We start from the raw sequence: 23,685 nt of genomic DNA on the forward strand, positions 1-23,685 counted from the left end.
CTCGTCCGCGAGATAAGGATTGCTGACAAGGCACTCGGGACACTCCGGTGTAACATTGCGAGGGCAGGTCTAGACCAGAGTAACCGGGACTGTTAGCTGAATGTGTGTGTGGGGGGGGGGGGGGATGAGGCTGCAGTAAGAAGTAATTACGCAGATCCAGATGGGGCAAGACAAAACATGTAAGTCTAGAAATACCCTTTTCTCTGAGATAGAGGACAATTAACAACAAACGGTCTGATTTCACATGCTACTAGACTTACTATAGATTGTCTTTAAACGGCGAAGCTGTCCACTTTTGTCGAGGGTGTCCACTGTCTACACATCGAACACATCGAGACAACATTCAACTGTCTACTCCGGAAATCATGACCTCCCCGTCATTGGTCATCTTTGGGCCGCAGTCCAGCACGCCGTCAGCTGACAAGCTGGTGCAGCTGCGGTCCGCGCTCCACGCGAATCCCCGGCTCGGCGACTTTGCGTCAGCCGTGCTCGACCTCGGCAGCGCGTGGGGCGAGCTTGTCAGCTCGGATCCTGCACTCGGCCGAGTCCCGGGACAACAGCTCCTCGGCAGCCTCGCGGCGTGGTTCAGCAAAGCCAACACGAGCGCCGAGCCGCCAGCCGATTTTTCGCGCCTCAACATCCTGCACACGCCGCTGACGGTTATAATCCACGTTGTCGACTACTTCGACTACCTGCACACGACCGGACTTTCTCATGCCCAGCTGCTCGACAGCGCCACACACGGCAATGGTGGCTACCAGGGCTTTTGCACGGGGCTGCTCGCAGCCGTATCGCTGGCCGCGGTCAAGGACGAACAAGATGCCATCCAGGCGGCTACCGCCGCGCTGAGGCTGGCAGTGGCCCTCGGTGCCTACGTGGACCTCGACGGCCTCTTCGCCGACCCGCCAAGGGAATTCTCGTGTCTCGCCGCGCGCTGGAAGAACCCGGCGGACCAGGCACGGGCCATGAAGGAAGTCGATGACCTGCCAGATGTAAGTGCAAACCTTGCCTGGGACCTACCTGTTGAGCACAAAAACGCACCACAAGTCAGCAATTACTGACACCAATTCACACAATAGGCATATGTCTCGGCGGTATCAGACGTATCGACAGTCACGGTCACGCTACCGAGAGAATCCCAGGACAAGCTGGTCGAGAAGCTTGCTGGTCTTGGGGTCACCACACGTCCCATCCCGCTCGGCGGGCGCTTCCACACGACGGCGCACGAGCAGAGCCTCGCCAAGGCCGTGTCCTTGGGCAACTCCAACCCGAGGTTCCGGTTTGCCGCCGCAACCAACAGCCCGGCACTCCGTCTCGTCAAGACCGGGACGGGGTCCGTCATCGACATCAACGACGCCACCCAGCTCCATCAAGTCGTGGCCCGGTCCATGCTGGTCGACCGGTCCGAGTGGAGCACCTCCATCCGCGCAGCAGTGCAAGCCTGCACCACTTCTTCCTCTGCTGTGGTGCTGGGGCTCGCCGACTGCGTGCCGCGGTCTCTGGCCGCCGAGCACAGCCTGACCGTGAACCACCACGGGGCCGGCGCCAAGCAAGGCAAGCCGGCTTACACATACCCCTCTGACGCAGTGGCGATCGTGGGGCTGGCGTGCCGGTTCCCGGGGGCGGACTCACTGGACGAGTTCTGGCAGCTGCTGCTGTCGCGCACGTCGATGCTGGGCAAGCTGCCGGCAGAGCGGTTCCCGACCAAAGGGCTGCGGCGGACGCCCAAGGACGACATCCCGTTCCTGGGCAACTTTTTGCGCGACGGCTACGCCTTCGACAACAAGTTCTTCGGCAAGTCGCCGCGCGAGGCGGCCGCTATGGACCCACAGCACAAGCTGATCCTGCAGGTGGCGTACGAGGCGCTCGAGAGCGCGGGCTACTTCAACGGCGACGGCGAGAGGGCGACCGACGTGGGCGTGTACGCGGGCGTGGCGGCGTCCGACTACGAGGACAACGTGGCGTCGCATGCGCCGACGGCGTTCAGCGTGCTGGGCATGGTGCGGGCGTTTGTCAGCGGCAAGATTAGCCACTTCTTCGGGCTGAGCGGGCCGGCCATGGTGTTTGACACGGCGTGCTCGTCGTCGGCCGTGGCCATCCACACGGCGTGCCAGGCGCTGCGGGCGGGCGAGTGCTCCATGGCGCTGGCGGGCGGGGTAAATGTCATCACCAGCCCGATCCTACACCAGAACCTGGCGGCGGCCAAGTTCCTCAGCCCGACGGGAGCGTCCAAGGCGTTCGACGCGCGGGCCGACGGCTACTGCCGCGGTGAGGGCGCGGGGCTGGTGGTGCTGAAGCGGCTGTCGGCGGCCGTGGCCGACGGCGACCGCGTGTACGGCGTGCTGGCCGGGTCGGCGGTCAACCAGAACAGCAACTGCGCGCCCATCACGGTGCCCGTGTCCGAGTCGCAGACGGCCGTATACCGGCGTGTGCTCAGCATGGGCGGCCTGCCGGCCGAGCGCGTGTCGTTTGTCGAGGCGCACGGCACCGGCACCCCCAAGGGCGACCCCATCGAGTGCGCCAGCATCCGCGACGTCTTCGGCAACCGGCCCGCCCGCAAGCTAAACTTCGGGTCCGTAAAAGGGAACATCGGGCATACCGAGGCCGCTTCGGGAGTCGCCGGCCTTATCAAGGTGCTGCTGATGATGCAGCACCGCACCATCCCGCCGCAGGCCAGCTTTGAGTCGCTCAACCCGAGCATCCCGCCGCTCGGCCCGTCCAACATGGAGATAGCGCTTGCACCAACGCCGTGGACTGCCGAGTTCATGGCCGCGTGCGTCAACAACTACGGTGCCGCTGGCAGCAACGCCGCGCTGCTCGTGCTGCAGCCTCCAGGGCCGAGGGCCGCCGTCGACGGTGAAGCCAAGGCTCCGTCCGGGAAATATCCTATCATGATCACCGCCAAGTCGGCCGGGAGCCTGCAGGCGTACAGCCGGGCGCTGCTCGAGTTCATCAGCAGCCGCAGCGGCAAGGCCGAGGCCCAGCAGCAGCTCCTCGCCGACATGGCCTACGGGTTGGCCGTGCGCCGCAACCCAGACCTGCCGTTCACGTGGAAGACCACGGCCGACTCGCTGGCCAGCCTGACGCAGCAGCTGCAGACTCTTGCGGCCAACCCAGGAACATCCATTCAGGAGACCCCTTCTTCTGCCAAGGGCAGCTCCCCTGCCACCCGTCCCGTGGTCCTCGTCTTCTCGGGCCAGACAGGCCGCACCGTCAGCCTGTCGCGCGAGGCATACGAGAGCTCTGCGCTCCTCCAAAAACACCTTCACGCGTGCGATGCGGCGCTGACCTCCCTAAACCTCGGCGTCAGCATCTTTCCCGCCGTGTTCCAGCGGGACCCCATCGCCGACGTGGTGAACCTGCACTGCGCGCTGTTCGCGGTCCAGTACGCGGTGGCACGCGCGTGGGTCGACACGCTGGGGGTGAGCGTGGCCGCCGTCGTGGGCCACAGCTTCGGGCAGCTGACGGCGCTGTGCGTGGCGGGCGCCGTCTCGCTGGCCGACGGGCTGAAGCTGGTTGCCGGGCGGGCGCAGCTGATTCGCGACCTGTGGGGTGCGGAGGGCGGCGCCATGCTCGTGGTGAGCGGCGTGGCGGCGCAGCGGGCCGACGAGCTCGTTGCGGACGCGGTGCGGGACGACGGGCTGGCCGTCGAGGTCGCGTGCTACAATGCGCCGACGAGCCATGTCGTGGTGGGGCCAGCGGCGGACGTGGCGCGGTTCGAGCGGCGCGTGGCTGCAGGCGAGGGCGTCGAGGTCAAGCGGCTCGAGGTGACGCACGGCTTCCACTCGGCGCTTGTCGAGCCGATCCTGCAGCCGTTCCGGGATCTACTGGCGGAGGTTACGTTTTCAGAGCCGGCTATTCCGGTCGAGACGTGCTCGCCCGGCGCGTCGTGGGGTGCAGGTGTGACAGCCGAGCTGGTGGCGCGCCAGTCGCGCGAGCCCGTCCATTTCAGCGAGGCAGTTGCGCGCATCGAGCGGCGGCTTGGAGGTGGCTGCATATGGCTCGAGGCCGGGTCGGGGACCGCGGCCATGTCGCTGGCACGGCGTGCGCTGCAGGGCCAGCCGGGGGTTGATGTCTCTGCGCACTCGTTCCACTCGCTGAAGCTCGGCGGCGCGGATGCCGCTGCCGCGCTGGCTGACGCTACGCTTGGCCTATGGAGTGCCGGCGTGAGCATCGCGCAGTTCTGGCCGTTCCATCGCAGCCAGCAGCACAAGTATGCCGAGTCCGTGGCGCTGCATCTGCCGCCGTACCAGTTCGAGAAGCGCCACGACTGGCTCGAGTATGTTGACCGGCACGGGGGTGCAGACGGGGCCAACAGCGCCGAGGCGGTGGGTGCTGCGGCGGTGGTGCCAGAAAAGCCCACCGACATGGTGTCGTTCTCGCACTACGCCGACCCAGGCAAGCAGACGACGGCCGTGTTCGATATCAACCAAGGAACGGCCGAGTTCGAGGTGTCGATCGAGGGCCACCGCGTGCTGGGCCACCCCCTGTGCCCCGTGTCGCTGTACGTCGAGATGGCAACGCGCGCCGCGGCCCTGCTAACGCCGGGCTTTGCCACGGTCACGCACACACCCAGCGTCGACGCCCTCGACATCTTCACGCCGCTCGGCCTCGACACGTCGCGCCACGCCCAGGTTACGCTGCAACAGCTGCCTCAGACCAAACACGCCTGGGCATTTTCCGTGCACAGCTTCCCGCTTGGTAGCAACGGTGGAGCCAAAAAGACCAAGCACGCCACGGCCACGGTGCGCATTGTGCCGGCGGCAGCGCAAGACAAGGCGGCGACGGGCGTGTTTGCGCGGTTCGCAGGGCTCATCGGCTACGACCGTGCGGCGGCGCTGTTGGCCGATACGACAGCCTCGGCGGCGGCCATCCAGGGCCCTCTCGTGTACCGCATGTTCGACAAGGTGGTCAACTACTCGGGCGTGTACCGCGGCGTGCAGCGCATCTCGAGTAGGGGGGCTGAGGCCAGCGGGCTGGTGACGTTGCCGAGGCAACCAGGCCCACTGGACAACAAGGCCCTGTGCAACCCCCTAGCCGTCGACAACTTCACCCAGGTGGCCGGGCTGCAGGTCAACGGCCTCGAAGACTGTGGCAAGGACGACGTGTACATCTGCTCCCGCGTCGACGAGCTGCGTGCTGCCAAGAGCCTCAGGGCCGACGATGTGGAGGGCGGTGCCAGCGCTGGGCCTTGGCTGGTCTACTCTAACTTCACCCGCCACGGCGACCGCGAGCTGCTCAGCGATATCTACGTGTTTGACGCCGCCGACAGGGCACTGGTCATGACCATCCTGGGCGTCAAGTTCACCAAGACCAGCGTGAGCCTGCTGCAGAAGGTGCTGGCGCGGGCGAACACGGGCACGCAGCAGGGCCACGTTGCCGCCGTCCCTCCCAAGCCGCTGATCGGACATGTTACGGTCGCGGCTCCTCTAAAAGCGACCAGCCTCGAGGCGAGCAAAGTTAGACGGGCAGAGTCCACCGACAGCAAACGCCGCAAGCAAGAACAACAACAAAAAGACGCCGCAGCCAGCCGCCACGAGGTAGAGGCCGCAGTGCGTCAGCTGCTGCACGAGGTGGCCGACGTGCCGCCTGCCGACATCCGCGACGACACGCTCCTGGCCGACGTGGGTATCGACTCACTTATGGCGACCGAGGTCATGACAGCCATCAGCGACAAGTTCAGCGTGAACCTCTCGGCAGCCGAGTTCCAGGGCCTGCTCGACTTCAAGGCGCTGTGCGCGGCGGTGCAGCCACGCCTCGACACGCCAACGCACCACAGCAGTAGCCTCGCGTCGACAAGCGACGACTCGGCTGACGAAGACGACGGCGACGACCAGCTTCTGGCGTCGGGCCCGAGCATCGGCACGCCCGCGTCGAGCGTGGCGGGCGCGTACGAGGCACCGGAGCGCGACGAGCTGGTGGCCCGGCTGCAGAAGCTGGTGGCTCGGCACCTCGACGTCGACGAGACTATCGCGCCGGGGCTGCTCCTGGCCGACGCAGGTGTTGACTCGCTGCTGGGCATCGAGCTGGGTGCCGACATTGAGAAGGAGTTCGGCACCGCCATCGACATGATGCAGCTAACGGCCGGCAGTACGTTTGGCGACCTGACCAACATGGTCATTCCAGGGACGGCTACCTCTGCGTCTGCATCTGCGGCACCAGCCAAGGCCGAGATCCAGCCGGAAGTCGTAGCACCATCACCAACCCCAGCAGACCCCGAGAACAACCTGCTAGTCCATGCCGCCGACGACTTTCACCAGATCCGGTCTGACTACCAGCGCTTCGCCCGCGAGGCCGGCTGGGCGGGCTTCTACGAGCACGTGTACCCGCAGCAGCGGCAGCTCGTGCTGCACTACGTGCTCGAGGCCTTTGCCGAGCTCGGGTGCGATGTCGCCGGGCTACCGGCTGGCGCCACGCTCCCACCAGTGCCGCACGTTCCCAAGCACGCCAAGGTCATGGGGCAGTTCGCCAAGGTGCTGGCTGAGTCGTCGCTTGTGGAGCCCCTGCCCGAGGGGGACAACAAACCCCTGATCCGCACATCCGTCCGCGTCGACAAGTCAGTGAGGGCCGAGGCACTGTTCCAGCGCGCGGTGGCGGCGCATCCACAGCACGCGTCCGAGCTCAAGCTGCTGCGGTCGACGGGGTCGCAGCTGGCGGGTGTGCTGGCTGGCCGCATCGACCCGCTGCAGATCGTGTTCCGCACCAAGGCCGACCGCGACCTGCTCGAGGACGTCTACACCAACTCGCCCATGTTCTCGACAGGCACCAAACTGCTGTGCAACTTTTTCCGCGCCACGCTAGCCCGGCATGCCGCGCAGAACGGAGGCCGCCAAGGCGAGCCCCTGCGCATCCTCGAGCTCGGCGCCGGGACGGGCGGCACGACCAAGGCGCTCCTCGAGACGCTGGCAGCGCTGGGTGTCGACTTTGTGTACACGTTCACGGACCTGTCGCCGTCGCTGGTGGCGGCGGCCAAGCGCAAGTTTGGCCCGCGGTACGGGGCGCAGGTCGAGTTCGCCGTGCTGGACGTCGAGAAGGCGCCGCCGGCGCACCTGTTGGGCAAGTTCCACGTGGCGCTGGCGTCTAACTGTGTGCATGCCACAAAGAGCCTGCTCGTGTCGTCAGCCAACACCGGTGCGATGCTGCGGCCAGATGTCGGCGTGCTGGCTCTGCTCGAGCTGACGCGCAACCTGTACTGGCTAGACTGCGTGTTCGGGCTGCTCGAGGGCTGGTGGTTGTTTTCTGACGGCCGCAAGCATGTTCTGGCAGACGAGCTGCGCTGGAAGGACAATCTGCTGGCTGCTGGGTTCCGGCACGTCGACTGGAGCGACGACGGTAGCAAGGAGTCGGCGCAGTTCCGCCTGGTGGCCGGGTTCAAGGCCCCGCCGCTGCTCCATCTAACCCAGCAGCTGGCAGTCCAGAGGCTGCCGACCAAGGAGACGGTCGAGTTCCATCGCGCGGATGGAGTCCCGCTGATGGCGGATATCTACTACCCCGACCAGCCTGACCCGGCCGGGCGTAGGCGGCCCATTGGTGAGTCTCATCCCTGTGATGCACATCTCTGAGCATCGAAAACCAAACTCCCCGGCTAACCGCATTGCTCTCAGCTCTCATGATCCACGGCGGCGGACACATCATGCTATCGCGCAAGGATATCCGGCCGCGGCAGACGCGCCTGCTCCTCTCGCGCGGCTTCCTGCCAGTGAGCATCGACTACCGGCTTTGCCCGGAAGTGACGCTGCAATCGGGGCCCATGACCGACGTGAGCACAGCGCTCAGCTGGGCGCGCAACAGCAGCGGGCTCGCCCAAATCGTCTCGTCACACCGGCCCGACATCACCGCCGACAGCTCGCGCGTGGCGGCCGTGGGCTGGTCGACGGGCGGCACACTGGCCATGTCGCTGGCGTGGACGTCCGCCAACGCGCCCGACGCGATCCTAACCTTCTACAACCCATCGCACTACGAAGACGCGTTCTGGCGCTCGCCCAACTTCCCCGAGGGCACGACGCCCGCGCAGGCGGCCGCCGACGCCGCGGCCAACGACATCCTCGAGGGCGTGCACGACAAACCAATCACGGCGTACAACGTGCCGGCCGAGCGGCGCGCCGTGGGCGGGTGGCTGGACGCCGTCGACCCGCGCTCGCGCATCGCGCTGCACATGAACTGGCGCGGCCAGGCGCTCCCGGTGCTGCTCGACGGCCTGCCGACGCGCCAGGCGCTGGCTGGCGGTGGCGCGAGTGATGAGGATAAGAACAGAAACTGGCACCACCGCCCGCAGCCCGACGCGGCGCGCGTCGCCGAGGTCAGCCCGTACGCGCAGATCGTCAAGGGCGCGTACCGCACGCCGACGTTTGTCGTGCACGGCACGGCCGATGATCTCGTGCCGTGGCAGCATTCAGTGCAGATCAAGGAGGCGCTGACGGCCCGCGACGTGCCGGCTGGTGCGGCGATTGTGGAAGGCGCGGTGCATTTGTTCGATCTGTACCGCGACGGCGACGGCAAGGGCTGGGATGCCGTGTGCGAGGGCTACGAGTTTCTGTGTCGCCAGGTTGGGCTCTAGAGGGGCGTGAGTGTAGACTTTAGAGGGGGGGTTTTGCGCGTTTTTGGTTTGCATTGTTTGATGGCGTTCGTGGTGGGATTCAGATTGTAACTGTTGGATTTCGATGGCGTTCGTGGTGGGATTCAGATTGCAACTGTTGGATTTCATGTGACGGATGGCGTTTGGCGGTGGGTTCTTTGATATGCGCGCTTTCACTTTAGATCAAGTTGTTTCTTTCAATGTCTCACCGTGACTTCAAGCTCCCGTAGCCCCATTCTTCTGACCCCGAACTTGAACGTAAGCGCTTTGTTGGTTTGCCCACACCCTTTCTTGAAGTTGCTGGGGCAGGAGCGATAGGCACAGGGGCCCTGAAAACTTTTGGGACTTTGCTAGCCCAGTGGTGTGCATCTCAGGAAAGCTTATGTTGAAGTCTCCACAGCAGATTATGTGGTTGTGTGAGCGCGTGATACGATTGTGTAGAACGCTCCTTCTCATTGCCTCAAGATCACGGCTTTTGGAAGTCGTATAGACCCCGCCCCCAACTCGGATCCCCATCCCCCAATTCTTTTTGCTCCCTCTCACAGTGCTGGCTAACAACCACCGGCACTCAAGTATTCCTACCACCAGAGAGGTTCAAGTTGTGAGCATATGGCTGCCATTGACCAGTGATGAGGCGGCAAGCGTGTGTTTCATTCCCTGGTGCGGCAGAAATTAATTGGTGAATAAACCTTCTCTCATTACAAAATTACACTGCTACCGCGCAGCATAATTATAACCCTCGAATATGGTCAATCGCACATCGAGGCATCTGGCCCGGCCAGCAGAACCTCCGCCTTCATCCACACACGCTCAGTCTTGTAGTCGTTTCCATCACTGCTGCCAAGCCCCACGATGGCGGCGTGCACCACCATGTTGACAAGCCACCCGTCGCAGCTGGTGTCGCCATCGTAGAGGCAATGGATTGCATGGGCCTCCATCCTGGCAGAATTCTGAGAATCGCGTGCTCTGCAACGAGCGCAGGGATTGCACCTTCGGTGATGTCTTGCGAGACCGGAGCCGGATTGAGACCTCGGCTGAGAACTGCACGATCAAGTGGAGGCTCTCGATGGCCTGTGTGGCTTCATCGGGTGAATCAGAGGTCCTGATCAAGTCCTTGACTGGAGAAGTGAAGAATCTAAGGCTAAAATCGTGACAGAACGAAAGCCGCTGTGCCGTGTAGCTGTCCGCCGCGTCTGCTGAGGCACACCCAGCTGTATCTGCAGTGACGGGGCGGGCTGAAAGTCGATTCACCTTGGACCGCCAAATATTAGCTTCCTTTTCGTCCACTTGAATGGTTTGCATGTTAATTAGCTTAAGCGAATGCTGTTCAGTCTGGTCGCCACTCACCAGCACGAATATCGTCGTATATTTCTTGCAGCTTTTAGCTGGTACTGCCAAAAGCCAGGAAGGGGACAGCGATGATCTTGTTGTAGATGACGTGGGAGATTTGGAGGCATATGGTTGGTGACTTCTTGTTCATGCGTGGTGTTTTGAGGTGGTCCAGAAAGCCACGCTGAACTTGAGGCGGCAATCCAGCCTCGCCGAGACGCGAAATGGCGGAGAAGAGATTCAAGACAGCTGCATACTTGTCGTGATTAAGTTTGCCTACACTAGTCATGTCCTTGATGGCATGCTTTCGGGCTTAGTCCTTGATGCGGCCCTGTACATCTTCAATTTCCGAGCAAACCGTGCCGTCATCAGCAGACGTCTACGTGTCGCCATTCATATTCTCAAAGGCACGGACTTGAAAGGCGCAAATCTGAGCCTCAAGGCGTAGCTCATTGTGTCTCGTGCCATTCAGGCGCAATTGCAGTGACTAAACCTCATGTTGTTGCTGTTCGGTGATATTTTCAAGTCTGAATTTGCAGTTTGATAGCTGTGACTAGTGCTCGACCTGTTGCTTCTGACTCTGCTCCTCATGTTGTAAGATTTGACGCTCCAGTCGCCGGATCTTGACCTCCCGAGCTCGTAATTCAGTAGACTGGCTGTTGATGGTCTTGCTTTGCCGTCTAATGTTCTTCTGGTAGTCCAGCAGCATCTCGTCTTGTTGCTTGGTAGTTTTGGGTGGCGTCGCAGTTTCCCAGTGCTTCGCGCGACTTTGCATTACTGCCAAACATAACTCGAAAGGGCTGGAACCATTAGTTGTTTGCGTGGGAGCGCTCTCGGCCCACCATTTTCCTTATTTGGCCTTTCCAATTCTCGCGCGCGGTGGTCGTGTTATTTTGCTTTGTTAGATAGAAGCATAGGCCAGACGAGCCCTGGCAAAACGCGGAAAATAAAGTGAAAGTCGGTCACGATGGCAGATCTGTTGAGACCAACAAAAACAAAGGGAAGTCTAATTTCAGGAGCCAGATGCCGTCATAAGTATAGGCTTGGCGTCATACCTGATAATGCTTGGGTAAAGCTAATTTATAGATACCGCTAGGCTAGGTCAGAGTTTTCGCACCAAACCTCTCTACTGGGTGACGACATGTACAAAGTGCAGCTGGATGATTATCCGTCGCGTTGCAACAGAAACTGCATTGCTGCCTAAATTTCCCAGCCCCATCAAACAAACACACCCAGGCCCCTGTCGATGCATCGTTGTCGTGTCATACTATTAATTACACTACGTCGGGTTTGAAGGTGGCATCTCAGCTCGGCCCTCGCACTTAATCTTGTCTTCTGATAGCTTTCCACAGGAGCCCCACGCAGCTAGCCTTGAAACTCCGAGTCCGCCAGGATAATTGTGGACTTCCGGTTTAAGCATGGCGGCTACCACGGGCTCCAGTCGCCTGAAAATCAACCTCGGCGTTGACTACGGGACAACCTTGACTAGCGGGTGCTACAACTCCATTCTCTTCCCCAAAGACGACTCTTACTATCTCTACTAACCTCCACACCAGGCATCAGTTATGTTACATCAGAGAAGACGTCTATCAACGACATCGCTATCCTGCGAGTCTACCCCGGTATTGGCTGCCCTGTCGACGGCAAATGGAAAACACCAACCGTCATTGCCTACCAGAGTAAGAATCCATTTGCCCCCAGGTAAGACTACCCAGCAAGTTTGCCAGGACTATCTGGCACACGTGTATCGTTTTTTTGTCGACACCTCAGGATATCACAACCTACAACATCCGAGCGACTTATCCTATAATTATGTTTGATGAAATATGCGTAGGCGCCGGTGAGGTCCGGGAACATTGGCCCTAACACTTGACGACAAAGAGTCTAACCTCAGTGCGACTAAGGTGGAAAATGCGGCTCGACGTATATCGATCGAAACCTTCACAGTTTCCTGAGCGAAAGATTCGGGTACGCTTTGAGAAGCTCCCAGTCAACTACAAACGCCCCGGGAGTCTGTTCATACCGTACATTCCTCTTTTTAACCCCCCCCCCCCTTAAAGGGAAGATATGGAGCAATTCTTCGACCCGATCATCGAGGATATAATTCGTCTTGTAACCCAGAAAGTTGCTCAAGCCCTAGGAAAGAAGGGGAAGCATATCAAAGTGAGAGACCTCCCAGGGTTAGCTGCCACGTTTCTGAAAGAGGAAGCCTAATGAGTTTGGCAGTTGATCGTTCTTGTCGGAGGCTTTGGCAACTCGAATTACCTGAAGAAGGCCATCGATAAGTAAGCTCGACCTCACAGAATCGAATGCATACGTCCTAGCTTTTGGCGGGTACTCCTCTTCACGCATCAGGGTTCACAGTTCTCAGCTAGCTTAGCTAAAACGGTAGCCAGGCCGCAATTATCCGTGGCCCGGCTATCCGGGGACTTGAGGGAACCTCGCCATCCAAGCTCATCTACCGCCGCCATTACGGCTTCACATGGGCCAAGCCTTTCCGTGAAGGCATTAATGATGAGAAGAATGCCTACTAGAGTTTTGGGGAAAAGTTATGTCGTGGGTTTATGGAATGGATGATGGAAAAGGCCCCCCGCCATTCCCCGCCGCTTCGTGATGACTATATCGCTAATGATAAGATCGATAGGGTACCGAGATTGACGCTTCAACGCCTAGTGCCGTTGATGTTAGGGGGGTCTGGACTTCCGGTCGCTCCTACCACTTCCTTAAGACACACAACACCAAAAACAACAACAATAGCAGGATTAGGGCGACCGAGCCGTAGGCTCAGTAGGTAGGTGAGCTTCACAGAGTAAAGGCACTACCGCGTGCACTAGTCTAGGGATCTCAATTCATGGTAAAAGACACGACTTTCTTTCTAAAGATGAAGGCTCTGGGGAAGATCGATGCCCCCTCTGATCTGAGGGAGGGCGGGCTAACCACCTTATACGAGGTGGGTAGGCCAAGAAAAAAAAAAAAAGTACACTAGATTATATTAGGCAAGGGTGTAAACAACCCCCTTGTTGCCTGGCCCCTGAACCCCTGATCAATGTCCAAATTTTCGAAGCGCGAAACCACAAAGGGTACTGAATATTATGTCGGTTACCAGTTCAAGATTAATTTGCAAACCACTGACGGGGTGCTGAGATATTCATCAATGTCTGGACAGAAGACGATTGGGGTCACGACGATTGATTTCAGAGAGTAGACGGGTAATTTGCCGTAGGTCCTCAGAGATAGGGAGATGAGGAAGAGATCATGTGGAATGGGTATGCAGACAGGGGATACAGTTTCAGACGGATTGAAAGAAAAGAAATACCGTTACGAAGTCCTATCTGATTGATTACGATGTAGCTAGGTAATTAACCGCCGACACAAGGTCTGCGCATATCGGGGATCTCGATGCCGCGTTGGTAATTATACCCGCTTCCAGACAACACGGCGATGTAGAGTAGCATTTACACTTGCGGGTGGTCCGTCGTACCACGTATTCGCCTAATTATGCGCCGGCAATGATACCTGACATATATGTAGCCAAGTTAGGCATGCTCACAAATACACAAACGCGTATACATGAGTAAGTTCTCCACCTAATTACGCCGTCTTTCCGCTCGTTCTGGCAGTGCCAATTTGGCAGGTGAAGAGGCGTATTGCTTGCGTTGGCATGGAGCCCGAGAGCTCTGTGTACTTCTCCGCGGATTCAACGGTTTCCGGTTTTCGGCGGCCGGAAACCGGCTGGCGGTGATACAGATACGTAAGGGGGCAGAGTCTAGACCCGTAGATCCCCACAGGGCTGGACAGGCGGGGTTTATTGTCTGCGGTGATTTGTAGCACGGCTGCAGTATCTATGTGAGACAATGCAGGCGGTCCGGGCAGTACCTAAATACGGGCGATTACAAGGTTCTTGGCGGTGGCGAGGGTGGCAGTGATCGGGACGTTGCATAATTATCCAATGGCGTTCTGCCTCTGCTTTGTTTTTCCGCCGCTGTAACCGCCCCTGTTTTGCTCCTTGGGTTGGGGAAACCCGAAAGGAAAGCAGAATTGATAATTATTCGTCCCAATCTCTACCTGTGTTACGAACAGGTACCTCCTATGCGGGAAAGCCGCTTAAAGTGACCCAATGAAAATTCAATGTTATTTCCTAGTCGTACGCTTCATTGATATCACTTTGTCACTTCAATGTCAGGGGCAACACAATTCCAATCAAGGAGTTTCCGCACATAGGTACCTACCTTGGTTATTCAGCAACTACAAGACCTGGATCGAGTAGAAAATGGAAGCCCAAGTCTAAGATCATGAAATTGGAAGAAGCATAATCACTTTCAAGATCCCGAGGTCAATCAATACGCAGAAACACAACAGCAGGTTTCAGGGGTCATATGTACTAACCAATATTTAACTACAGCGGAAAGCAGAACCATTACAAGTAAATAAATTTCATTTTTTTCACTTCAACCCCTATCTAAAAAGAAATGAAAAAATTTGCTGCGTTGACAAAGTCTTCTCGGAAAGCCTTTCAACCAGCACAAGAATTGAAACAAACGGGTCTACTTCTACACAAAGAAACAAGACGGAAACAAGAGGGCGCACTATGGCATCCAGGTTGCCACAAGCAGCAGGGAAATCTAGTCCTGGCGGATGGTGTAAAAGATGGTAAAAGGCGCGACGTCAACTCCGGTATGCTTGCCAGCGGAGGCAATAACGGCCGAGGCGTTGCGGATGCCGTTCTCGTGGGACTGCGCGGCGGCTGTTGAGGGTATCAAGTCAGCGATGCCCTGCTCATTCTCATTGCAGTTACAGTTGCAGGCAGGGACTACTCACGGAAAGTCTCGCCAATCTCGCAGCGCCAGTTGCGCCAGGCCACGGCCGTCTCGTTGGCAATCAGCGTCTGCTCGCCAATGATCTGGCTCCACTGGCCCTTGTAGGTGCCGCCGCCGGGGATGGCCACGACGGGGTTTATCCCTGCCGAAACACGCGCCAGTCAGCCGCAGTTCGTCTGCCACGCGAGACATGTGTGTCCAGAATTTGTGCCGCGAGGTGATTAGGTGGGTACTCACGCTGATCCTGCTCATTGTTGGCGATGAACGACCCGTCGGGATATGTCTTGTACTTGTCCAGCTGCAGTCGCCTCGTGGTTAGCCCCATTTAGTGTCCACTGCGGCTAAAGCTCGACATATTTACGCACCACTTCGGTGATCTGGTAGTAGCCCCCGGCTGGCGCGCTAAAGTTGAAGGTGCGCGTGGCACCGACGACGCCCTCCGTCCCCGTGGTGGACGCAGGGATGAGACCGCCCTGGTATCGGATGTCGAGGACTAGATTAGGGCTTAGTTGCGTTTCACCTAATTATTGATCAACCGAGACAGTATGGGCGCCTCTCACATTTGCCCATGATATTCTGCACCTCAATTGCGGGCGCGCCGATGATACCAAATGACGTTAGGTTCTTGAAGGTCGAGCCGGCCGGGCAGCGGCATGCCCGGTACTGCGCGTCGCATGGCGGCAGCTTCTTCTTGTCGGCGGCGTTGTTGGGGAGGCCCAGCGCCAAGACCGGGGCGAGACAAGCGACGAGGAAGTTGGAGGCGTGCATTTTGACTTGAGTCTTGATTATCACAGAATTCGTCAATCGGGAGGTGGACTTTGCAGGCCTTTTGTCTTCTTTAAGTGCGAGGTCTTGTTATATTTGAGTAATCTCTACACCGAGAACCTCCCCAGCACTCGCTCGCCGCCTGACTGAGCGATACAAGTAGGGCGGCGATTACGCAGGTCCCAGGCTCCAGCCTCACAGCCCTACAGCCGCAGCACTCCCCCCTATCCCGACCTAGAGTCAAGACGCCGGTCCAAGCGCTATTTCAAGCCACCGAGATCCGTCTCGCTCGCAAGGGCGGCCGACGCCGTGCTGGCCAAGCCGTAATATTGGCCGGGTGGCGCCTTGGGGGTGTGGGTGGGCGAGCAAGGGTCGTGGAGAGCCGGGGACGCCCGAGAACCAGGGGAGGGGGAAAATAACGGTTGCCATGTAAGCCATCTCCGTCATCTGCGCCATGGAGGCGCAGACAGAATCGCGGAAATGTCTCCGAATTATTCCAGAACCAGGCTTGGAGCTTTCTAGACTCGTACCTAATATGTAAGCATGGATCATTGATGTGGGGGCACCACCGAGGAAGGATTGGGCGGGGGGGATCTAGATGGGGATATAAGATACCTAGGATGAAAGTGAAGTGTGTGCGAGGCAAAGGCAGAGGGTAGGGAAAGGGAGATGTAAATCCGAGTCGAGGCTGGGACGGGAACGGCTCGTTTGGGCGGCGCGCTCCTAATGGGACGCTGTATTATGTATGTTGTCGGGGGTGTGACGTACGAGGAGACAGTGAGGTCGACGCAGTCCTGCGGCTGGGTGCAATGGACAAGCGAGAAATTATACTGACCGCGGTCCGCCAAGGCCGCCAGTCCGCCACAACAGGGGGTGATAACAACAGGGGCCACTCGGCGGCTTCCGATTGGAGCGACCAAAGGGACAAGTCGGGTGGGGTTGCAGGCTCGATGCAGCGTTGCGGTAGCTGCTGTGCGTTGATTAGGACCCAAACCCTGACTAAGGTTCATTGCCCCCTTCGTTAGCGAGCACTTACGTATCTTGCAGAAATCTTTGTACGGAACCACAGTCTGCTTTTCCGTTCTTCTCTTCTGCTCGTAATTAGATAGGAAGACGTGCATGGAAGATTCGGAGTAAGCACGGCCGTCTTGTCTTGTTTAGGTAGGTAATACAAATAACTAGAACTTAGTACTCGTCAGGGCACCAGCTGCCAGGCTTGCTGGTTCGCCGAGTCTGGGAGGTCTCGGTACACAACGTTTTGTAATTTTGCAAGTCGATGCAGCCCGCTGGGAATTAATTACCTACACGCACATGTCGTTTTTGCACGTCAGCTACTTCCGCGTAATCATCTCACCCAAGGCACAGAAGGTAATTAAGGTAGTGAGACTTAGTGTCCTTACCGCATGCCCCTCTGTCTTCTCAGGTAGGAATCGTGTGTAATTGCCAATATCTCAGATCCTGTCAGACTCTTGCATCCTGATACGCCCACTGTCGCTCGGCTAGCAACGCCGCCTCGATGCCCGCTTACTGGCAGTATTTAACACCGTTTCCGCTCGGTTTTTAATTGCTAAATGTGAGACTGAGACATGTCTTCGTAAGAATCACGCTCCACCTCTGCAGCTGACATGTCTGTCCTCACTCCTCAGTCCTCTAAGACAGAAGTAATCGCAACCCAGACCCAATTCGGCGGTGTTCCGCCCGCCTGTCGTCCCTCTTGGCTAATAATCACCACAGTCACGTGGCTGCAGCTGCTTTGGATGAGAAGTCTTCGGGCGTTTTGGGACTGAGCAGTGAGGGCGAGACAGGGTCGCAGCCGCAGCCGCAGCACGCTGCGTCGTGGGCTCTTGGCATGGCCGTGTACTGTGCAAGGATAGGTTAGGTGCGAGGGGACCGGAATCGGCAAGCCTGGGGGTGCGAAGATGAGCCCGTTGTCGCCGCCGTTTTAGCTGTAATCGTATAACAGGAAGACGGGCTCTGGGTACGAACACATACTCGCCAGACGATGCTAGATTGAGCCATGGTCAGTGCAGGTACGTATATGGCTACATGTGCACAGGGCCTATTGCAATGCCAGCGCCGAGAGAAGCTGGTCGTAAATACGGTGGAGCAGGGTCGTATAGAGAAGCTTTTAGGAGTTATGGTATGCATGCACACCACCTAAGAGATACTCCGACGCAGATACCAAGAGCAGACAGCGAATAATCACAAGGAAATGTGGCACGGTGCCGACCTGGTAGGTACATACCTAGTGTGGGGGTGGAAGTGGCGGCTCCTCGTTCCTGGTCGAGCCACCCGCTTCACGCAGGCAGGCACGTCCAAGACCTCCCGTCCATTATTGGGCGCTGGCGGTCAAGCTTTACGTTAGCTCGCTGCACTGGCGGCGGAGGGGCCGTTTAAAAGCGCACATACTTAGAGCGGAGGTAAGGTAACTGCTCCGTACCTGGTAAGTTTTACCTGATCAGCAATCGAGCCTGCCTGCCTTGGCAATGTATCCATTGTAAGTAAGTGGAGGTAAGCCCGAACCATGGTGCGAACCTTATCTTGCAAGCCCGCGCCAAACGTCGATCCACTGCTGTAACCGCTCTGCATGAAGGCTTGAGCGTGCCACCCCGTCAGAAGCTTGCTACAAATAAGGTACCGGGCCCAGGGCTGAAGAAGGAAGAAGGACGAGACCCCGCACCCATCCTCTCTGGTCGCGTGTTTAATTGGACGTGCCTCCGACACCCCGTTTTCGGTCTCATGCCACATACCTATTGACCGCTCAGGGTGCTGCTGCAAGTGAGCGGTTCTTACTGCGTCTTTAATTGTTCAATGCAGAGTAATGATCGTCGCCATACCCTGATATTTTTCTCACTGCCACGAAGCTTCGGCTCACGTGCTGCCCGGGCCCAGATAACATCAACCAGACCGCCCGTCCCGTCTCGTGGAACTGCTAAGTCTAGCACCGATTGTCTCTGGTGTTTTTTCGGATCTACTCCAATTGTGCCCCCGCCCTCGCCATGCAGACGTCGCCCCCACATCCAGTGCCTCTCACACACGGGTAAGAACATGACAAACAAACGGCGATGGACACCCCAGGAAGACAAGCTCCTTCAAGAAGAGTTTCAAAAACAATTAATCAGTAGGCAAGATCCTTCCTAAGTCTCTCCCCTGTCTTCCCGCCCCTCCACCCCCAACCTCTACTTTTGTAACTTGTGGCTTCACACACTTGACTAGTGACCTTGTTCACTTCCCGATTCGACCAGATCCTACCGGCAAGGGCAACACTATCAACTGGAGCGAGGTTGCCAAGAAATTGTCCAGGCGCAGCAATAAAGACTGCCGGAAGAGATATCTTAACGAGATGGCAGGCACCCTCAAGAAGGTGCGCTCCCATTCGTCCCATCCCCCCAGTCTGCGCCGACATACGCTAACTCGTCGGTCGCCATGGCAGGGCCCCTGGTCGAGGGAGGAAGACGACAAGCTCAGGAAGCTTGTCGAAGAACACGGCCTGTCGTGGGTGGCCGTATCGCAATCCATGGCAACTCGGAGTGCCGACCGTGAGTGTCTTCGTTTCGACAACTTGCCCTCCTTTACATTTCTTCCTCCATGTCTTCATTCGGTTTGCGGCCCCCCAACGCAGTGAGGACCCCTTTAGCCCGATGACAGCTGACTTTTGGTCCCGCAGAATGCTCAAAAAGGTGGCACCATTCGCTAAATCCAGAGCTCGACCGCCAACCGTGGCGGGAACACGAAGTACGTACGTCTCGGGCCCCAGTCGACAAATCCTGCTACAGAGCTTTCGGTTTATTGACCTTTTCCTCGTTGAAGAACCAAAAACTTCTTAGGGCGTCAGCAACACATGGCAGCAGCTGGAAGGATGTCCAAGAGAAACACTTTCCGGCGCGGTCAGCAAACAACGTCAAAAACCAGTGAGTGCGCATGAGGCGTGAAAGAAAAACAGGCGCGCAATGCGAAACTAACCGCAGCTCACCAGATACACCATATTAATGCGGCGCGGAGTCAGACTGACAGAAGATGTCCCACCGTGTTGTCCACTAAGAACTGAGCGGCCGGTCGGTAGTTCGTCGTCGTCGTCTGTTCACACGCCGGCTGCAACAAGAAGCTCGTCGTTATCATCTCCCAGGATATCTCACCCCTCGCCAGCCCCCGTCTCGTCGTTGATGCAGCCACCGGCTACCCAAGACGCCGCAGAACTTACGGTAGCGGCGTGGGGTGACAGCGCGAGTGGGGACCGAGGGGATGGGGCCATGGACATTGACATGTTCGTGCCGAGTTTCTGGGACGATCCCGAGAACAACGGATACTTTCTGGCGTCGCCCATGGACGCGGTGGGCGGGGTGTACGACGGCCAGTTTGGGATGAAATACAGCGAGCAGTGCACGACGCCAATACCTGGCAGCATGGGTAGCGCCGAGTACCAGGACGTGTGCTCGCCACCGTCAGCGGCCGGATTCTCGAGCGTCGTGTCTGGGGGCGACGATGATAGGCACGGTAAGGACGGGCATCCCGTCGGATCGTACGATGGCGACAACGGACTGGGATGGCCGTTGGACCCGCTCCTCATCCCCGATATGAGTCGCAGCAGGAGCGACAGTAATATCAGCAACGGCGCTGCGGGAAGCGCCAGAACCCAGCAACAACCCGCACGGCACGGGAGCATAAGCGCGGGATCTGCGTTGTCAGCGCATGCAAGGACGGGGACTCCAACCCCGTCTCTCGCCTCTGTTGCCGCGGGGGGGTTCGGACTCGGGTCTCGCACTTCCCGCCCTTCTATCAATACCGAGGTGCATGCGTCGCACTATCAGCAGCCGTCATCCTCGGTCTCGGCTGGTGCCGGAAGCGGGGCGAATAGTCCGAGGTCCCGCATGACCATTGTCGTGGACGAGGCCAAGCCCGAAACGCTCGTCGAGGTGATGAAGGTGCTTATGGAGTCCCAGGCGAGGGTCGAATTTCGGCGCGGATGATGGGGCCAGATTGTCCGTGTGTTGTACATACAACGGGGGTGTCGTTTAAATTGTCTGCAAGCATTGCATAAGAGAACTTTTGCATAGAGGACGGAGTTGACAGGTTGGAACCGATATAAGACGATGCTGACGGAGCCATAGGATTTTGAGCAGGCTGCACTTTACAGGGCCAGATACGGGACAGGAGGAAGGGTAAGGCGTAGTGAGTTAACTGAATGCAAATTAACGCCGTAATAAAGAAAATCTATTGCTGTCTAACAGGCTAGACTCTAGTTATTTGCGTCCCTAATGTCCTAATCCCGGCTGAAAACCACCTAGCACCACGTCGTCACAACAGGAAATTCTTTAGATTGCGACCGCGGCAAGGGGAGATCTACAGTGAGAGCCGAGCAATGAAACAGCACATGAGCGGTTGGTTGATTGAGTTGGTTGCCTGGCTGGCGGGCGGGCCGTTAGATCGCTGGCGATTCCGAGTCGCGTCGTTGCCATGACAGCTCCTCGCGCCGCGCGGCTGCCCCCTGCGTCTACCCCAAGAGTAGCGCGCACGCGGCGCGCCCAAGGGCCCCAACTTCAAAGGTCCAACTGAGAATCTTGGCTGCCAAGCGCCGAGTTCGCGCGGCGGCCCGAAATGGAATACGATCGTCTCCGATGATTAATTGCCTATTCATAAGCACTCGTATTTCCGAAATCTGTTCCGATCGAAACGGCCGCCATGCTCGGTACATGTGTTTGTCTCACCCTCCAAAAATGTCACGGGCAGTAGGGGCGGGAGGGTGCCTGGTGCAAAATTCAGATGGGGCGTCGCTTGGCACTGCGCTGCGGGTTACACAGAGTGGCAATGGCGTCAAGCTTTCTCCACACTCCCTCCACAGTCCAGCATAAGGGGGGTGCGCCAACAACTGGGGGTGCACATTAGGTTCGCACGGAAGGAGCGAGAGACTTGTGCTGCTCGATGTTGGGCAGCAAAATGCCCAACTGCATCGTTATCCCTGCTGGAGATAGTGCGTTTTGGTCGGGGGGAAGCACACTTCTTGCGGCTGAACGGGACATGGCACCAGTGGGGACGCTGCCTTCCCTGTTTGGGGGTCAAAGATTGCAACAATGGGCAGAAACTGCACTGTGGATTGGTGACTGTGCAACTGTCAACACCCACCCCTCCACCCGCCCCGCTCTGATCACGTAACCTGTACTCCGGCCCATGGAGAGCTAGCAAAAGTCTCCGATGACTTCTCTGGTCGTCCCTTTGCTCCCACGTCTGCTGCACCTGTGAGGCACGTAATATGCAATACGGGTAGTGGTGCATCTGATAATCATCTGTCGGCTGCCGGCCGGCAGGAGCAGCCACATGCACGCACCTGCAACTGCCCGCGCTGTCGCGCTTTCGCGCCCGTCGCGGATTACAAATGCACCAAAGCTGGGGTGGTACGAATCTGGTCGATTCTCGGATCCGAGTTTGGGTAAGTGCGGGTGCGGGTATCGCGCCGCGATGGTGTCATGCCTCAGGCTGCAAACAGCACCTGAGTGCACCTTTGTTCCGCACCTTACACCTCCGCACATAACTTGAAGGAAGCCACGTACCTAATCTCACGCAGCCACCATCACCACCGCAGCCGCTTCGCTCAATCAAGAACACGGACAGGCGAGAATTTTTGCATCTCGGACCTAGCCAAGCCTGACTCACATAATTAGCATTGATAGCATCCACGTCCCTAATTGCCCACCATGCCTGCTGTCCTTATCCTCGGCGCGAGCGGCTATGCTGGCCTCGCGGTCGGCCAAGCCCTCTTGCGCTCGGGCAACTACACCGTCTACGGCACCTCGCGCAGCGCCGAGAAGGCCAAGACCCTCACCACCAATGAGATCACACCCGTCATCGGCGACGCTTCGAACTCGGCTTTCTTGGCGGCCGCCATCCATGACAACCACATCGACCTGGTCATCGACCTCACCCAGGCCTACGAGAACGCCGGCAACATTCTCAACACCATTGTCCAGGCCGCTCGCAAGCGCGCCGAGACCCTCGCCAAAGACAAGTCCGTTGGCCCCAAGCTCGGCTTCATCTACACGTCGGGCACCTGGGTCTATGGCTCTCCCAAGTACCGCGTCAGCGACCTGACCGTCCCCGGCACCTCTCTCTCCCCCGGCACGCCCGCCACGGCTGTCGGTTGGCGCCCTGCCCATGAGCAGGCCGTGCTCGCGGCGCGCGACGTGCTCGACGTGGCCGTCCTGCGCCCGTCGACCATTTACGGCCGCGCGTCGTGGGTCTTTGGCGTCTGGTGGGGCCCGCTCCTGGCAGCGGCGGCGAGCAGCGGCACTCAGGAGGTGCACATCTCGGCCGAGCCAGAGGCGCGCATGGGTCTCGTGCACGTCGACGACCTGGCCGACGCGTACGTGCGCGCGGCCGACCGCATCGACGGCCGCCTGGGCGCGTGGCCCGTCTTCGGTATCAGCGGCGAGACGCTCCCCGCCCCGCACATTATCGAGAGCGCCGCCGAGGCGCTCGGCGTCAAGTCCAAGATTGTCTACGACGGCGCCGGTGGCAACCCCTTCTTCGAGGCCCTCAGCCTCGTCAGCAATGCCGACACGTCGCGCGCCCGCACCGTGCTCGGCTGGGAGGCCAGCCACCGCGACTTTATCGCCAACATTGGCACCACGGTCGCGGCCTGGAAGGCTTCGCAGTAGTGAGGTGGCAGTTGGTAGACTTTGGTTGTTCTTTTTAGCGTTTTTCTCACGGGAAATGCAGCGGGCCATTCTGCATGCTTCGTCTCTTAACCCACTGCCGACTTCTAGTCTGAGAGTAATTACGGATAAGGCATAGGGCTGAGAGCGGAGCAGTGCTCTAGGATGAGGTTGGAAACCAAGCCAGTTTTAGCCTAGCCTGGCGATCCTCGGTTCGCGTAACCGAAATGCAAGAAAACTTTAATTGGTCCCCCCCTCCCAGCTATCATTCTCCAAGTAGAAATAAGGTCCAGAATGTGGCGCCTTCAGTGTCGGTGTCGGAACTCCGAAATAGTGGGGGGATGGCAACTCATCCCACGAAGAAGGCTTGGCGCGGAGCGCAGAGCGAGCGGTCTGGCCCGTACACTACAACGCGATGTTGAGCGAATCGACCAACGCCGTAGATCAAAGGGACGGGACGTTCCTAGCCTTGTCTGACTAAGAAGGAATAAAATTGCCGAGTGGTTCGGCTCCGTTTCGGAGAATTCACATGAGGCCTTGGAGATGTGAGTGG

General features: G+C 58.6%; 5 protein-coding genes across 5 annotated transcripts; 4 read left to right on the forward strand and 1 right to left on the reverse strand.

Annotated features, from left to right (window-relative positions):
- Positions 1 to 365: 365 nt before the first annotated feature.
- B0T26DRAFT_763988 (uncharacterized protein) lies at positions 366 to 8,727 on the forward strand (the record flags this gene model as incomplete). Its single annotated transcript, XM_060446432.1, has 4 exons — positions 366 to 992; positions 1,080 to 6,116; positions 6,222 to 7,530; positions 7,605 to 8,727. The coding sequence occupies 4 exons, from the start codon at positions 366 to 368 to the stop codon at positions 8,555 to 8,557; spliced, it is 7,926 nt and encodes a 2,641-aa protein (XP_060299632.1). The 3' UTR covers positions 8,558 to 8,727.
- Positions 8,728 to 14,526: 5,799 nt separating this feature from the next.
- B0T26DRAFT_639246 (uncharacterized protein) lies at positions 14,527 to 15,489 on the reverse strand (the record flags this gene model as incomplete). The annotated part of the gene is made up of 5 exons (XM_060437114.1): positions 14,527 to 14,648; positions 14,723 to 14,863; positions 14,959 to 15,010; positions 15,075 to 15,214; positions 15,282 to 15,489. The coding sequence occupies 5 exons, from the start codon at positions 15,487 to 15,489 to the stop codon at positions 14,527 to 14,529; spliced, it is 663 nt and encodes a 220-aa protein (XP_060299633.1).
- A 3,271-nt stretch (positions 15,490 to 18,760) lies between these two features.
- B0T26DRAFT_636408 (Homeodomain-like protein) lies at positions 18,761 to 19,401 on the forward strand (the record flags this gene model as incomplete). Its single annotated transcript, XM_060436825.1, has 4 exons — positions 18,761 to 18,850; positions 18,920 to 19,025; positions 19,154 to 19,221; positions 19,297 to 19,401. Coding segments are annotated over 4 exons (369 nt in total), but the record flags the coding sequence as incomplete, so codon positions are not given.
- On the forward strand, positions 19,262 to 20,875 carry B0T26DRAFT_103619 (uncharacterized protein). Its single transcript, XM_060433241.1, has 2 exons — positions 19,262 to 19,397; positions 19,463 to 20,875. The coding sequence occupies exon 2, from the start codon at positions 19,476 to 19,478 to the stop codon at positions 20,451 to 20,453; it is 978 nt and encodes a 325-aa protein (XP_060299635.1). The 5' UTR covers positions 19,262 to 19,397; positions 19,463 to 19,475; the 3' UTR covers positions 20,454 to 20,875.
- A 1,300-nt stretch (positions 20,876 to 22,175) lies between these two features.
- Positions 22,176 to 23,135, forward strand: B0T26DRAFT_638185 (uncharacterized protein; the record flags this gene model as incomplete). The annotated part of the gene is made up of 1 exon (XM_060437011.1): positions 22,176 to 23,135. The coding sequence occupies one exon, from the start codon at positions 22,176 to 22,178 to the stop codon at positions 23,133 to 23,135; it is 960 nt and encodes a 319-aa protein (XP_060299636.1).
- Between the last annotated feature and the right edge of the window lie 550 nt (positions 23,136 to 23,685).

This window comes from Lasiosphaeria miniovina, assembly GCF_030549165.1.
Source record: "Lasiosphaeria miniovina strain SMH2392-1A chromosome Unknown B0T26scaffold_2, whole genome shotgun sequence".
NCBI classification, from domain to species: Eukaryota; Fungi; Ascomycota; class Sordariomycetes; order Sordariales; family Lasiosphaeriaceae; genus Lasiosphaeria; species Lasiosphaeria miniovina.

Bases quoted from the DNA above. Each gene is read 5' to 3' on its own strand.
- B0T26DRAFT_103619 (XM_060433241.1), top strand. From the start codon at position 19,476: ATGCGGCGCGGAGTCAGACTGACAGAAGATGTCCCACCGTGTTGTCCA.